Source organism: Terrapene carolina, unplaced genomic scaffold (genome assembly GCF_002925995.2).
Source record: "Terrapene carolina triunguis isolate 2854851 unplaced genomic scaffold, T_m_triunguis-2.0 Scaffold58, whole genome shotgun sequence".
NCBI classification, from domain to species: domain Eukaryota; kingdom Metazoa; phylum Chordata; order Testudines; family Emydidae; genus Terrapene; species Terrapene triunguis.
The window spans coordinates 94,234,496-94,250,495 of NW_020664409.1; the positions used below are offsets into that span (position 1 = coordinate 94,234,496).

A 16,000-nucleotide genomic window follows, 5' to 3' on the forward strand; every position below is an offset into this window, starting at 1 on the left:
CTTTATTCAACAATAATGCAGTACAATAAAAGAAGCAAGGAGAGAAATGCTACCATGACAAGGGCTGCTAGCCAGTGAACCACTGTGTAACCCACAGAAAGTTTATATACAGCAGTGATACTCAGACTGAGGCTTGCGAGTAGCAAGTGGCTTTTTAATGCATCTCCTGCGGCTCTTTTCAGCACATGATATTAAAACACTGATTTAATTATTAACCAATCTAAGTTATCAACCAATCAGGATGATTTTACTATAGTAACCAATTGTAGTTGATAAAACAATAATACTTGGTCAGTCATTTTGCTGTGAGAATAATATATATATGAACTAATATTTCCCAGTCATACTGTTTAAATATGAATATATAGTACTATAGTTAGTAAAATAATGAATTCACACTACTATGGCTCTTTTGGGTAATGTTGATTGCCAGTTTGGGTCCTGAACCATTGAAGTCTGATATCGGGGTAGCCGTGTTAGTCTGTATTCACAAAAACAACAAGGAGTCCGGTGGCACCTTAAAGAATCTGAAGAAGTGAGGTTTTTTACCCACGAAAGCTTATGCCCAAATAAATCTGTTAGTCTTTAAGGTGCCACTGGACTCCTTGTTTTTACTGAAGTCTGAGTATCACTGATATACACCCTGATGTGCCTCTGTTTAAGACATAAATGAAATGCAGGGATTTAACCAGAGTTTTTAAAAATAGCCTTTTTCAGATATGCCAGATTACATAACTGTTGACTAAATCTCCTAATCTATATTTAACTGTCCTACTACTGATGTCTGAAATAAATGTGAGTAGAACCGATATCCACTAATGGATCAGTTGAGTCATAACTAATTATTCCAGGAGGTATTTTCAGGCCCTCTTTCATATTGTTTTGCTTAATGAATTGGAATTTCCTGGTATGCACCCAAGTGCCATTACTGCTGATATTGGGATGGCCTTTATCATGTTCTTTCCCATAGCGTTTGGCATATCTACACTCTGCTTAGTGTCTCCCCTTTTATTCATTTATGCCCTCAGTCTCGGTCAAGGTGATCTAGGTTCTTTTCCAGCAGAAGAGGGCTGAATATAATTACTGCTGGAGCCTGTGAACTCTGCTTATTGAGTCTGGCAGAGGGTTTTTTAGGGTATGTCTACACTTCAGTGTAAGCCCAGGGTTAACAGAATTCAATTTAGCAGACAGTGGGTTTATTATAACCTAGGGCTTGAGCATCTACACTCATTTGTAATCCCATGTTAGGAATTGTTGAACCCTGGATCCCAACCTGGGGCTCTAGCATCTACACTGCATTATGTGGGGCTGAATCCAACCACCCATATCCCAGACTTCTTAACACCCTCCCAAAATGTGGCCGCTCTCGCCCTTTGATTATGGTGCAGTGTGGAAAAACTTGACTGTCCCTCAAATGTGACTGTCTAGAGGACAAAAAGTTGGCCTGTGGGATTGTGGAATACTTTTGGCAGTCTCCCAGACCACAAGTCCAGTGGGGCTATGTCTATGCTGGAGAGCAATAGGGCTTGAACTGTGGGTCCTGGCTTGACTCAGGCCCTCCACCCCTTTGGGGTCCTGGGTCTGAGACGTGGGTTAGAGAGAGCTGTGTGTTAGAAGGAACGCGGGGCTGGGCTTGAGCCTGAATTCCAACCCTGGGCTTACACTGCAGTGTAGACATACCCATAGAGAACAAGGTAATCCTTTCCCTATTCCTTACCCCTGTTACTCTGATGGTGAGTTTGTGTCTGTAGACTGCCCTTTATATTCATTGCCATACAAGCATAACTCCACTTCTAATAAAGTTTTCAAAACATTAAAAAAAATGCAGTATGGTCCATCAGAATAGCAACTTACCAGTTTCTATCATTAATCTTTCACTAGGAATTGACTTCAGTGTTTCTAAGTTGGCTTCTGTTTTCAGTGAGCTAGAAATCATAAAAATAGGGAGTGAATTTGGACTTAAGTTGATGTTTTGTTAAAGGACTGTGGCTTTGTGTTCAAACCATATTTAAGTCATGTGTGACTAGAATCATCTCAGAGCCTTATGAAGCTCATAACTTTTAGAAATTAATTACAGTGTTGTCTGGCTGCTATTTAATTACCTTGCTTACAAAATGGTTTCTTAGCAAAAGTGGTTTCTTAAAGAATTAATTTCTAAATAATGCTTAAGTATTTGCTTCAACTTATATTAAAAAAAAGTTCCCAGCTGTGATTCCAAGCCACGGCTAAAAATGACAACCCTGGGAGGTGGCCCAGGAAAGAGATCTTGGAATCATTATAGATAGTTCTCTGAAGATGTCCACGCAGTGTGCAGCGGCAGTCAAAAAAGCAAACAGGATGTTAGGATCATTAAAAAAGGGATAGAGAATAAGATGGAGAATATCTTATTGCCCTTATATAAATCCATGGTACGCCCACATCTTGAATACTGCGTACAGATGTAGTCTCCTCATCTCAAAGAAGATATACTGGCATTAGAAAAAGTTCAGAAAAGGACAACGAAAATGATTAGGGGTTTGGAACAGGTCCCATATGAGGAGAGATTAAAGAGGCTAGGACTTTTCCACTTGGAAAAGAGATGGGGAGGATATGATAGAGGTATATAAAATCATGAGCGGTGTGGAGAAAGTGAATAAGGAAAAGTTATTTTCTTGTTCCCATAATATAAGAACCAGGGGCCACCAAATGAAATTAGTGGGCAGCAGGTTTAAAACAAATAAAAGGAAGTTCTTCACACAGCGCACAGTCAACCTGTGGAATTCCTTGCCTGAGGAGGTTTTGAAGGCTAGGACTATAACAGGGTTTAAAAGAGAACTAGATAAATTCATGGAGGTTAAGTCCATTAATGGCTATTAGCCAGGATGGGTAAGGAATGGTGTCCCTAGCCTCTGTTTGTCAGAGGGTGGAGATGGATGGCAGGAGAGAAATCACTTGATCATTACCTGTTAGGTTCACTCCCTCTGGGGCACCTGGCATTGGCCACTGTCGGTAGACAGGATACTGGGCTGGATGGACCTTTGGTCTGACCCAGTATGGCCATTCTTACGTTAGTCCTAGTTCGTTCCACAAATTAGCTTCTACAGCCACACTGACCTGGTAAAACCTGTGGAAGCTTCTGCTGGGTTTCTGTGTTCACCTGGATAACTTAAAGGCTCCTGCCAAAGGGTGTAGCAGTCTGAGCTCATGTAAATCGAACAGTTACATCTCAGTATAATTAATAGTGTGATTTCAGCCCAGTCCGTTGGTAGATCAGGCTGGTCACATTAATTCTTGGTTACTTTTGGACTAGACAATGTAGTTTACTTTTTTTACAGTCTGTCCAAAAATACAGCTGCCTCTACACTCCATCACCTCATTTATTTACAAACAAGAATTGGCATGGAGAGTCTCAGAAAGGGCCCAAGACTAGATTATCTCAGTGAGTAAAGGGGAATGTATTTGACCTGTGAATTAAGAACTTTTTGCAGTTAACAGATTAATAAGTGCAAATCTAAATCTGTCTACAAATGATCACTTAGTCTAATGAGCTTTGAAGACTTAACCTCATTTAAAAAAGTAATTACATTTCAAGTTATGAAACCATTTTAAAATAGAATTTGTTGAAAAGAACTTACCAACCATTTATTCCTATATAGAGATCCAAATCTATTATAGCAGCTGCTTCTTCCTTTGTGCCATCAAATGAATGTACCTAAAAAAGATGTTTTTATTACATAAAAGTATGTAACCTGTAACCCAAAATTAATATTTGTGTAAATATTTATAGTTCTTAATTGTAAAGTAAAAACCAGAGGTAATATGTAAGATATATTTATATAGAATTCAGTGAATTAGAGAGTCAGTAAGGCTCATCTGATAGCACTTTTGCTTTTGGACAAGAGGGTAACAGGCTGAATTCTGCATCTGAATATTGAAAAAAGAATGCAGCCCCTTGACAAGTAGTGTTGGCTTTGAAAGTGTTTCAGAAGGATGGCCTGCCCTTCTCTCTTTGCCAGGGATGATGATTATATCTTAAAGTAACCTGCAAGCGTTTTTTAAAAAATTGTCCTTTGGTTTGCAGTTATATTTTTAACATTAAAATTTCTGCAGATATATACTGGTTGAAAGTTACATCGGGACATAGTTTTGACAAAGTGTTTTGATATAAAAAAGTGAATGTTTGTGGTTACAGTTCATGCTGGAGCATGCAACAGACAAGAAATTAAAAATGCAGTGGTACAAAGTTAGTTGCACCAGAAAAAGTGCAGTTTGTCAATCACAGAAAAGGCATCCTAGACAGTAGCGGCAGTAGGACCAACGATGGAGAGGACTTCATCACTAAAACAGACTCGTTTGGAGTGATGTAAGCATGACCCTTATGTTAAAAGTATGACCTATTTTTTTTTTTACTCTTGGTGATACAGTATCCTACCAATCAATATCTAAACCAGTGTTTCCCAAACTGGGGTTCGTGAACCACTGGGGGTTTGCGAAATGTTACAGGGGGTTCTCAGGAAAAAATTCCCTAATGGCGGACAGAGCTGTCCCTAGGAACCCTGGGCAGCCTGGGGCCAACAGCCCCTGGACTTCCAAAAGCTAAGCAGATCAAAGCAAGCATATCTATCACACCGAGGAGATTTAAACTTCAAGACTCCTTCTAAGAAATGGAAAGGGAGGTGGATATTTTTTGCTGTTTTTAAAAGTAAATAGGCAGCTAGTATTGTTTTTATAATTATTATGAAGAACAAGTTTAAGCTTTGTTGTAACGTGCGTTGTTTGCCTGGACTGCTCGAGACCTGAATGCTTGTGTAGGAGGAACTCTTTGAGTTGGCTTTTTAAATACCTTCACACTGTTTCACATCTGATACTCCTTGATGAAGCATAGGAGCCTTGTCTTATAACAGGCTTATTCAAAGTGATACAAGCTACGAAAGTGAGATCTTGGAAGAGTGTTACCATTTTCATAATGTAATAAAAATACTGTAATGATAAATAATTAATAAATATTGTGTAATAAGCATGTCATAAAAACAAATTTTATATTTCCAAGATCACTGCTTTTATAATGTATACTCCGGTAAAGGCGAAAATCCCTGGAAATATTCATTTTTAGGAGGGGGTTCATGAGACTTGACATTTTAGTGAAAGGGGTTCACAGGTTGTTAAAGTTTGGGAACCACTGATCTAAACTGAACCTTGCCCATGTCCATGTACAAAACCCACCATTTGATATTGGGTTTCAATTTCTAGACAGGATTAGTACTCCTTACAACTAACTGCAACTGTAGAGGCTTCAGAATTGGGAAGGGGCCAGTTTAAGCAAGAAGTGCTTAAAGCTGCACTTCTGGCAAGCCAATAAAAACTGCTGATGTCAGCTGCAAAGTCTCTCTCTCCTTGACCAATCCTCATACCTTGCAAGAAACTGTTGGAAAAGCAACAATGGGAAGGATAAAAGTAGTGAAAGGGATTGTAAAGTTACTATGGATTTAGAGTGGTTTAAATGGTTTAACCGGAAATCTACTGAGATTATATTACAAACAAAAGGATAGTACCCAAAACAATGAAATGAGTGCTAGATTGAATATAATTTATTATAAGGTGGTTCATACTTACCACTCCTCCCACACATCTCTCTCTATTCCTTCTCATTATCTCTACCAATTAAAAGAAAGAACAATATAAGCAAAACTAACTGTTTGCTAAAGGGCAAAAGCAAACTATTAAAAACTTTTGTCACATTCAGTCTTGAGCAAAACCCACCTAAAAATTCAGTGTGTGCATTTCTACAGTGGAGAAACATTGGCAATTTTGTTTGCTCTGACAGGTCAAATTGCTTTTCAAAGTATCTGTAAGAAAAAAAATGTTTTTAGATAGAAATTCAGTGCAAGATTGAATAAAAACAGTGAAAAGGATGCCATGAGGCAAAATGGTCTTTTTTAAAAAAAAAACAACAGCAAAAACCCATGTGCATTTTTGTCCACAAGATTTAAGACACTAAAGCAGTGAGATTCAGACTGAGGTTCAGGAGCCACAAGAGGCTCTTTAATGGGTCTCCTGTGGCTCTTTGCAGCACGTGATATTAAAACACTGTGATTTGATTATTAACCAATCTAAGTTATTAGCCAATCAGGATGCTTTTACAATGTTATTAGCCAATCGTTGAATACTTGGTCAGTCATTTTGGTGTGATAATTTATATATATAATACATAAATAGTATAGATCAGAGGTTCTCAAACTGTGGTCTGCGAGTTCCATTCAGGCGGTCTGTGGATAGTTCCCTCTAAGGTGCACGCCTGGGCGGTCGCACATGAGAGAATGAAGGGCCACCCACCTAAATTAGTGGAGCCATTCAGCCATGGCTCCACTAATTGAGAGCCTGGACCCTGGAGAAGACGCACATGTAAGGTGAAGTGGTGGCCTTGGGGCGGGCAAGAGAGGGTGGGTGAGAAGAGGGGGTAGGGGGAATTTGGGGCATGCAGGGCTGCGGCGGCCAGAGAAAGAGGTGACTTTCCCCAGCTCCAGGACTGCAGCTGCCGGGGAGAGATGGCAGCTCTGTGGCTGCTGTGGCAGGGGAGAGAACCCCCTTCTTCCCAGCCCCAGCTCAGGGGTTGCCACGGCAGGGGAGAGAGGGCACAACCATCGCATTCGAAAGTGAAGACTACGGATATTAAAATATGAGTTGTGCACTTTATTTATAGAACAAAAAAATGTTTATTATTAAGGCTTTTTTTATATAATGTTTTTATCCAAAGCGCTTTTCAATAGTAGTTCGCTAATGGTACAAACAACATTTGGAAAGGCCATTAAGTGGTCTGCTGAGACCCTCAGCAATTTTCAAGTGGTCTGTGAAAAAAAAAAGTTTGAGAACCACTGGTATGGACAGTAAATGGAACAATGAATTTGCACTACGGTGGTTCTTTTAGATAATGTTGATGGCTAATTTGGCTCCTGAACTACTGAAGTCTGAGTATTACCGCACTAATGGTTCCACTGAATGGGAGTTTTTGCCTGTGAAATGACTAAAGGATAGATCTTTAAAGGGAAGTCTTCCCCTGGGCACATTACTATATTAAGTGATACATTTTGGTAGTCAGTTAATAAGAGGTCAGGAATGGCAACATTGGGGGAATGCAAAGGGGTTTATGCTGGGCAGACACTGAATCAGAAGTGTGACCTTCCCTTTCTTCCCCCCCCCCTTAAAAAAAAAAAAACTGAATTATCTCCAGGAAGCTTTAAAAATTGAGGAACTTTAGGTTTAAATTTTGCACAATTGCAGCACTTCTCCCAAAAAAGTTAGGAAACAGGAGGGGGTTAATGTCATCTGGATATCAACAGCACAAAGAACAATCAAATTGTGTATCTGTGGGTTGGAGAAAACAGGGGAGCATTCCCCTGGCCTTTATACCCTCAAACAGCTATAATTAGGTAGCAGGCTGCCAGTTATTTTACTTGTATGGTAGGCTACCAAGAAAGACTTTAAATTTTGGTATGTCATTTCTCAATGGAAGATTGAGGTACCAACATTAGGATCACTACTATTATTTCTGCCCTATTTCTCCTTCTATCTATCTGAACCCTCTTCAGATCTTCTGTTATCTATCTCCTCTCCTCCTCCTTTTTTTCTGCATTTGGTTTGCCTAGTCTCTCTTATCTTTCTCCCTCTCCCTGCCTTTTCTACCCCCTGCTAGTCTCTTCTTTGATGGATGAAGGGTCAGTAGTAATGTAGGAGTTCTATAAAGACATACGGAAGGGTGGGCGGAGGGAAACCAACTAGGTTGCCAGTTTTCCCAACACACTTACCAAAGCAAACCAATTAGTATTTCCACGACCATGTCAATTTCCGTTTGTAGCTAGTTCTGTCTCTAGCTTGCTACATTGATCATTTCTGGTTGGTTGGCTGCCAAGCTGTCACCAGACTGGCAAATTACAACTGATCAGGAAATGTGAGGGGGCACTTATGCATGTCATATGGCCAAGAATGAATAGCAGACTCACTGTGAGTAAACACTTTGGAGGATAACATTAATTGGACGAGGCAAGAGGACATTGCTGCCGGCCCAACAAAATGATACTTACTGCATTTGTCAAGTTTCTTTATATTTTGTTGCTTAAACTAATAAGCACAGAGTATTCCTATCCTCGCACCTAAAAAACCCTTTAAAGGGAAAATCCAGTCTACATGCAGGTATGTATGATGCACAGCACCAGAGTGGACTGGACATATATTAATAAATACTTAATATGATAACCATACATACAGAACAAGGGGAAAGAAAAACATGACAAATGCAAAAAAAAGAAAAAAAAAAAAAGAATGAGTGGTAGCACCAGAGAACTAGCATCAATCAAGGGACAGTCACACAAAGCCTACTCTTCCCAAGGGAGAGGGGAGGAAAAAACCAATAGCTATATATATATATATATATATATATATATATAAAGCCAGCTGTCAAACCACCTCAATTATTTAACCACAAAAGCTATAATAGCTAGCAACCAACTATTATTTAACCAAAGAATCCAAATTAATATAAACACAGTATCCAGACAACACACTAAAGGAATTCCATCAACTTGAAAGTTATTCATGTTACATTAATACATATCCCTGAATCTCCTGGCCAATTTTTATGATTTCTACACTGCAACAGGTGAGAAAGAGGAAGAAGGAAAACTTGATAGAAACTGCTCTTGGGGCAGCTTTACCAAAGAACTTTCATCATGAATGGCTGTGCAAAACAGGTGGCAGATATCCTCTAATCTTCATAGAAAATTGTCCCCAAGGAAACAAAGTTACACTACAACAGAAAATAGCGTTTAAGCATGAAATGGAACTTAGAAGTCATACTCAGGTATAACTAGGAAATGGTGTCACTTTTCTTCTCTTACAGGATAACATCTGGCTGACTGCTAGCAATCTTAACTAGTATAACAGTTTGACTCCCTCTAAAATGACAACTGGAAAATTGGCTACACTCACTCCACCATTTTGTTTTTTTCTTTCAGTGTTCTCATGATGTTTTAAAAATTATTAATTTTAAAACTTTGCCTTATCTTGGTTTGAAACTCCAAATGCCTAACACTATGGCATGCAATTTTAAAACTCTCTTAACAGTAATTTTCCCAGACATATGTAGGACAGCTGCCAGCAAAATGCAAAAATATATAAGAAAATAATAAAATTAAATTTACAAATCTAAAAGTGGCATGTGTCTTTCCCCATTTTACATTTCTTTGTTGCCTGCTCTCATTCCCCTCCCCTCCAACCCCCATCTATCTTTTCTCTGTGGTGATTTCCAGCAAGGATGCTAAGTGGAGCCAACAGGAACTGAACTGACAAAACCAATTTATTTCACACAATCCATTGAACAATCCGATGGTAGAGACTTTCTGCCTCTGCAACTCACAGATGATCTCCCTGTTCTATTTTCCCTCTTCTACCCTCCCACTCCAATTTAAGTATGGTTGATTAGAGGTTTTCCTCTAGCCTACTAAAACTATAAGTCAAGCACTTGCATCACTGACCATGCTGATTCAGATAGCTGTCTGTTAGCTTGTATAGTGGAAAGGAACAATTAGACTAAAGATTTATTTCAGTAGCTCAGGCTCTGTTTAGGAAACAGAAGAATCTTCAAAGTGACAGCATCTACTCCTGCTCACTATTCCAATGTTTCATTTCACAGCAATGGTTGAACAAGTCTTCACCAGGCTGTGCTTCATTGAATTCAGCACATTTTGGTTGCTACTGGAAACTAATAATAAGAACAAGAAAAAATATGCTGGCCACTTGGCTGATCCTCTTACTACAAGAGGCTAGAGCAGTAGCATGGGAATGTTGTAGCTTTTAGCCTATTTACAAGCCACTATACCTTCTGTAGCGAAAGCTACACCTTCCTACTGCAGGTGCAAAGTGTAAAAAGTCCTAAGTAACCTCTCCACTTCTGTGAATGACATTAGTTCTCTCCCTGCTCGGACAGCAATGTGCAAGCATCATCCACAAGTCCAAAGGTCATTTTGTTGAAATGTATCATCTACTGTCAAAAATGTATTTCTCAACTGCTTCCCTAGACAGCCCTACTCATTTCTGCAGGGTTTCCTCCCCAACAACACAACCCAATTCTGAGTGCAGTGCCAGCATGCCTCCATCAGAACAACTCTGTCCCTTCCCTGCTCCTTACTGCATGCTTTGTCCTTTGACAAACCGGCCCGCTCCTCACCAGCTTTCCTAGATTGCCCTGCTCCTAAGGCCTCCCTTGCCAATATCTTGCCCCCTTATCCACTGCAGGCTTTATCCTCTCTGACAGTTCCACTCCCTTCTACAGGCCTTCCTTCCCCAGAGCTCAGCTTCTATGCCACTGCCTATTGTATGGTGTCAAGTATCAGGGGTAGCTGTGTTAGTCTGTATCCACAAAAACAACAAGGAGTCCGGTGGCACCTTAAAGACTAACAGATTTATTTGGGCATAAGCTTTTGTGGGTAAAAACCTCACTTCTTCAGATTCATGGAGTAAAACCATGCATGCATCTGAAGAAATGAGGTTTTTTACCCACGAAAGCTTAACAGATTTATTTGGGCATAGTCTTTAAGGTGCCACTGGACTCCTTGTTGTTTTTGCCTATTGTAGGCTTCCCTCCGGACTGGAGCTCCTGACAGTTCTTGAATAGCAAAGTCAGTGAAAGCATCTCCTATCCAGAAACTCACAAATTCTCACTGATTTTACAGCAAGGGAAGTATTGATTCAATGTCAGGTATAAGAGTAGTTTTACAATATTAAGAGTGGAATAAAATCATAGGACTGGAAGGGACATCAAGAGGTCATCTAGTCCAGTCCCCTGCACTCATGGAAGGACTAAGTATTATCTAGACCAGTGGCGGGAAAACTTTTTGGCTTGAGAGCCGCATCGGGTTTCCGAAATTGTATGGAGGGCTGGTTAGGGGAGGCTGTGCTTCCCCAAACAGGCAGGCGTGGCCCAGCCGCCACCCCCTATCGACCCCCCCCCCTGCTTCTCGCCCTCTGATGGCCCCCCCAGGACCTCTGCCCCATCCACTCCCTCCCCCCTGTTCCCTGGCCGCCCCTGGAACTCCTGCCCGACTTCCCCCCGCCGCCCCATCCAACCCCTCCTCTCATTCCTGACTGCCCTCCCGGGATCCCTGCCCCATCCAACCACCCCTTCTCCCTGTCCCCTGACTGCCCCCGAACCCCTGCCCCTGACAGCCTCCTGCCGCCCCATCCAACCCACCCCCTCCTTCCTAACTGCCCCCCCGGGACCCCTACCCCCATTCAACCCCCCCCGTTCCCCGCCCTCTGACCACCCCGACCCCTATCCACACCCTCTGACCACCACCCCCGAACTCCGCTGCCATCTATCCACCCCACCACCTACTCCCTTACCGCACTGCCTGGAGCACCGGTGGCTGGCAGTGCTCCAGGCACGCTGCCTGGCTGGAGTCAGCCACACCACCGCACATTAGAGAGTACCGGGTCAGGCCGCGGCTCTGCAGCTGCGCTGCCCGGCAAGAGTTAGCCACCCCGCCACCCAGAGCATTGTGCCAGTGGCGCAGTGAGCTGAAGGGGAGGGGGAACAGTGGGGGAGGGGCCAGGGGCTAGCCTCCCGGGCCAGGAGCTCAGGAGCCGGGCAGGAGGGTCCCACGGGCCAGATGTGGCCCACAGGCTGTAGTTTGCCCACCTCTGGTCTAGACCATCCCTGAAAGGTATTTGTCTAACCTGCTCTTAAAAATCTCCAATGACAGAGTCCCACAAACTCTCTAGGAAATTTACTCCAGTGCTTAACTATCCTGACAGGAAGTTTTTCCTAATGTCCAACCTAAACCGCCTTTGCTGCAATTTAAGCCCATTGCTTCTTGTCTTATCCTCAGAGGTTAAAGAGAACAGTTTACCTCTCTCCTCCTTGTAACAACCTTTTATGTATTTGAAAACTTATGTCTTCTCTTCTCCAGACTAAACAAAACCAATTTTTTCAATCTTCCATCATAGGTTATGATTTCTAGACCTTTAATAATTTTTGTTGCTCTTCTCTGGACTTTCTCCAACTTATCCACATCTTTCCTGAAATGTGGCACCCTGAACTGGACACAACACTCCATAAAGGAACTTAGCATCGCAACGCTGAGCATCACAGTGCCTTTTAGGTGCCTAGAAAAATCACAGGAACAACATTGCAATCCGCAAAAGCCAGCACATTAGGTGGGAGCCAATCCCCTTGCTCCAATCACTCTTTCATTATTTATCCACAGTGGAACAGCTTCAACAGGAGAGACTGAGGGAGCTCCACATCAGAATATCCCGTAGTTAGACCACCCTCCTGAGAGGTGGGAGAGACCCCTGTTCAAATCCTTTCTACAACTCTGGCAGAGAGGGAGAAATTGAATCTGCGGCTCCCACATCCCAGGTGAGTGCTCTAAACACAGGGATAAAAGTTGTAAGGTGGGCACCACAACCTCCTCCAGCCAGATTCTGAATGGAACCCAATCTGTTCGGTGTGCTCAGAGGTTGCCTACCACATCAGGCCCTGCATGCAACTTAGGCGGCCAAATGCCTATCGTCCCCCAATTCACAGATTGCTCTGGGGCTTTGGTGAGAGACAGGTGTCTGGAAGCCTAGACGGAGGCATCAGTGCACATGTCCCAAGGTCTACAATTTAAGCAACTATGGAACTTTTACAGCAAAAAGTTAGGTGCTGAGTGAGTTTAGGCATCTAGAGGGTTAGACGTCAGCCAAGAAGGAGTTTCATGGATTGCAGTGAGGTTGTACACTGGGATTTAGGTGTTTAACTCTGGAATTTAACCACCTAAATTTTATTGTGAATTGCACCCTAAGTACCTGATTTTTCTTGAATGTAGGTCTCTTTCCTATAAAATCATTATTGCTGGTCAAAAAATAATAGCTTATCAGACTTCAAGTTAGAATAAGTGTATTTTACAGACAGGATAAGGTCTACATACCAACAAATGCCAGTTGCTATAATACAAAATGAAAAATGTTGTAAATCGCTGTAAAGATTTATACATCAGTCTCTATAGTTATGAAATCTTTCTTACTTGAGTTGGGTGTCTTTAGGGCAAAATTCTAATCTATCAAAATCTACAAAAGAAAAAAAAGGAACAATCAATTCCTTGCTTTTTTAGGAATACAGCAAAAGAGAATAATCTTGAGCTATCCCAACAATACTTACCCAGGCCACATTCCCCAATTGCTCTGATCTTCTCCTTATTTTTTTCAACTAGATTTTGCAATTCAGCTAAATATTGGTCAGGGTCATTCTGCTCAAATTCTCCACAGCGGGTGGGATGACAGCCAACCGTACTGTAAAACATGTCTAGTGCATAACAGTATTAGAATTTTATTTCCAGGAATACAATACATTTATATTAAATTAACAGCAACTCATACTGAATTTATTTTTTCCCTGGGGCAAACCCTGGGCAGAAACTGGGCTGGTTCAAGCAAACCAGGTGACCTTCAGCTCTGAGGCTCATGATTTAACATGTGACTTTCTTACTCTCACCTGCTCCAATCTCCTATGCAATCCTTGTTGGGGTGGGAGAGATTCAGTTCAGCTAGGTAAGGGGGTAACTTGTCGAGAAGTTTTGACACTTTGACACCATAGGTTACATTAACAGAATTTGTGGGTATGTTTGTGAAGGATGTTAATGCCACAACTCAACAAAACACTTAAGCACATGAATAATCCCAGCCTTATTCAACAGAGCATTTAAGCATATACTGAATTTTAAGCACAGGCTTAACTGCTTTGCTGAATAGGGATGGGATCATTCACATGCTTAAATGATCTGCTAAATAGGGATCTAGGTGAACAGTGGTTGGAGGTTGCTTTCAAACAGAAAGAGAAAGGGGAACCTGCAAACACTGCAATAAAGAGAAAAATATCCCCATTCCACATGGTAGTCATGTTACTACAATCAGCACAAACTCCACACTGTGTGGCACTGCAAGCCCGAGCAGTAAATACTATACTAGCATTTCAGCTGGCTCCAGAAGGGCAGGGGCCAGAGAAGTATTATTATTACATCCTTCTCACACCAGAGTTGTGAGTCTCTTCCATCCCCTTCTGTCATTAGCTGCTGCTTCCATCTGCTCTATGGTGTTCAGACCAACTGTTCTGCCCTCCCTACTAAGGCTTCTTCTTAAGATTTTTCTTCGGCACCCTTGTTTCCTCTCACCAGTTGGTTTCCACTTGACAGGTTCATGTGAAAGTCTGGGTGTTGGCATCCAGAGTATATGCCCCAAATACCTCAAGCACTTCCTTCTGATTCTGGTAGAGACAAGTTGCTGGTTCGTAATTTCTTGGCTCTTTTCACTGGTGATGAAATCTTTCCATCCAAGGCCTAGGATCTTTCAAAGGCACTTATTTTCAAAAGCACCTGGTTTTCTGTTTGTTTGGTAGATCTCCAGCTCTATTAGCACTGAGATTACGTTTGAGTTGACAATTCTCCGTTTTGTTTTGGCACTCTATATCTTTGATTTCCATACGTTGTTGAGTTTAGTGAATGCTGTGGATGCCTTTCCTATCCTTGTTGTCATTTCTTTCCTGAGGTCTCCATTGGCTAGTCTGGTGCTACCCAGGTAAATGAACTTCTATTCTACTTTTTTGATGGTTTTACCTTACAATAGGATGTCACAGCAAAACATTCGTGTTTCAAGGATGTTTGTGTTGGCGTAACTGATTTTGAGCCCTGCTTGGCTTCCTGTTTTTGCCAAGGTGTCTGTCTTCATTTGTAGCTTTTGGGGGTGTCGTTCAATAGCCCGATATCACCAGAAGTCGGGGTCTTCTAGGCATTAGGTAACTACCCATGCTATGCCAGTGTTTGTGTTGGTAATAGGCTGCTTCATTATCAGATACACAATGCAGCCCTGTTTCATACCACTGTCCATGCTGAACCACGCTGTTGTCTGGTAGTACACTCCTACAGTACACTTTGCATTGCTGTATACAGCATTGATGATGTTGATAACTTTAGCTGGAATTCCATAAGACTGAAGAATATTCTACAATGTATGCCTCTGCAGACTGGCAAATGCCTTTTGAAAATCCCTGAAATAGATAATAAGGGGAGCTGGCTATTCTGTTCATTCTTCTATGATAGAGAAGTACTCCTCCTCCAAAAACACCCTTCATTTGTTTTATCTAGAAATACAGAAACAGAAGATAGGAAGGACTGATATCCACCAATACCTCAAGCCCTCTGTAATAACAAGAAATAAATCATGTAGAATATATCCATCTGACCCGGATATATTTTTTCTTTTCTTTATTCTGAGTAATGTGGATTCTGCCAATAGCTCCAGGAATAAGTAATTTTAAATGTTAATTACCATGGGGAAGAGGGAAATCTACAGCTCCAGAGATTAAATATATATCATGTATTTTAAAGTAAGGATACCGTTTGTCTGTGCCAGCTGCAATGCATCTTTACTATCTTGTAGATTTCCGCCTGTAATCATAAACTAAAATGAAGAAAAATATTGTTAGTAAATGTGTGTTCAACTTTGAATTATCAGCAAAGAACCAGGAAATGCTTCAAAAGGCACTCAGATACCAGTGACAGAAATCACAGAAGAACCTAGACAGAGAAAAGCCAAGCAGCTATTTGTATTATGAATATACACCTCTACCCTGATATAACGCGACCCAATATAAGGCGGGTTCGCATACAAGGCTGTAAAGCTCTGATACGCTGCTCTGAGCACCGTGTTAAAGGTGCCAGGCCAGGGCCAAGGGGTTTGATAAGGGGCAGAGGGTGTCGGGGGCAGTCAGGTGCTTTCCCCCTCCCCCCCCCGGGTCTGGGGGCAGGAGCTGTGGGAGGGCACTTTTGGGGGCCCCGCAGTCCCAGAGTGGCCCGAGGGATTAGCGGGGGGCCGGGAGTAGCCCGCTCTACTTCCCTCACCCCGGCCCTAGCCGTGTCACTCGGGAGAGGGATCCCCCTCGCACTCACCAGCAGCGGCGGAAGCGGAGTAGCCCGCCCCCAGCCCACTCCAC

At 42.0% G+C, this 16,000-nt stretch overlaps 1 protein-coding gene across 2 annotated transcripts in view; it reads right to left on the reverse strand.

The window, feature by feature from the left end:
* The window catches only part of TATDN1 (TatD DNase domain containing 1), a 29,955-nt gene that overhangs the window by 5,036 nt on the left and 8,919 nt on the right, over positions 1-16,000 (reverse strand). For both annotated transcript variants that reach the window (XM_026646367.2, XM_026646363.2), the window contains exons 4-10: positions 15,405-15,468; positions 13,175-13,318; positions 13,041-13,083; positions 5,740-5,825; positions 5,593-5,633; positions 3,615-3,691; positions 1,855-1,925 (exon numbers count right to left, since the gene is read on the reverse strand). In XM_026646367.2, coding sequence (XP_026502152.1) covers positions 1,855-1,925; positions 3,615-3,691; positions 5,593-5,633; positions 5,740-5,825; positions 13,041-13,083; positions 13,175-13,318; positions 15,405-15,468 — 526 coding nt within the window. The remainder of the gene's footprint in view (positions 1-1,854; positions 1,926-3,614; positions 3,692-5,592; positions 5,634-5,739; positions 5,826-13,040; positions 13,084-13,174; positions 13,319-15,404; positions 15,469-16,000) is intronic.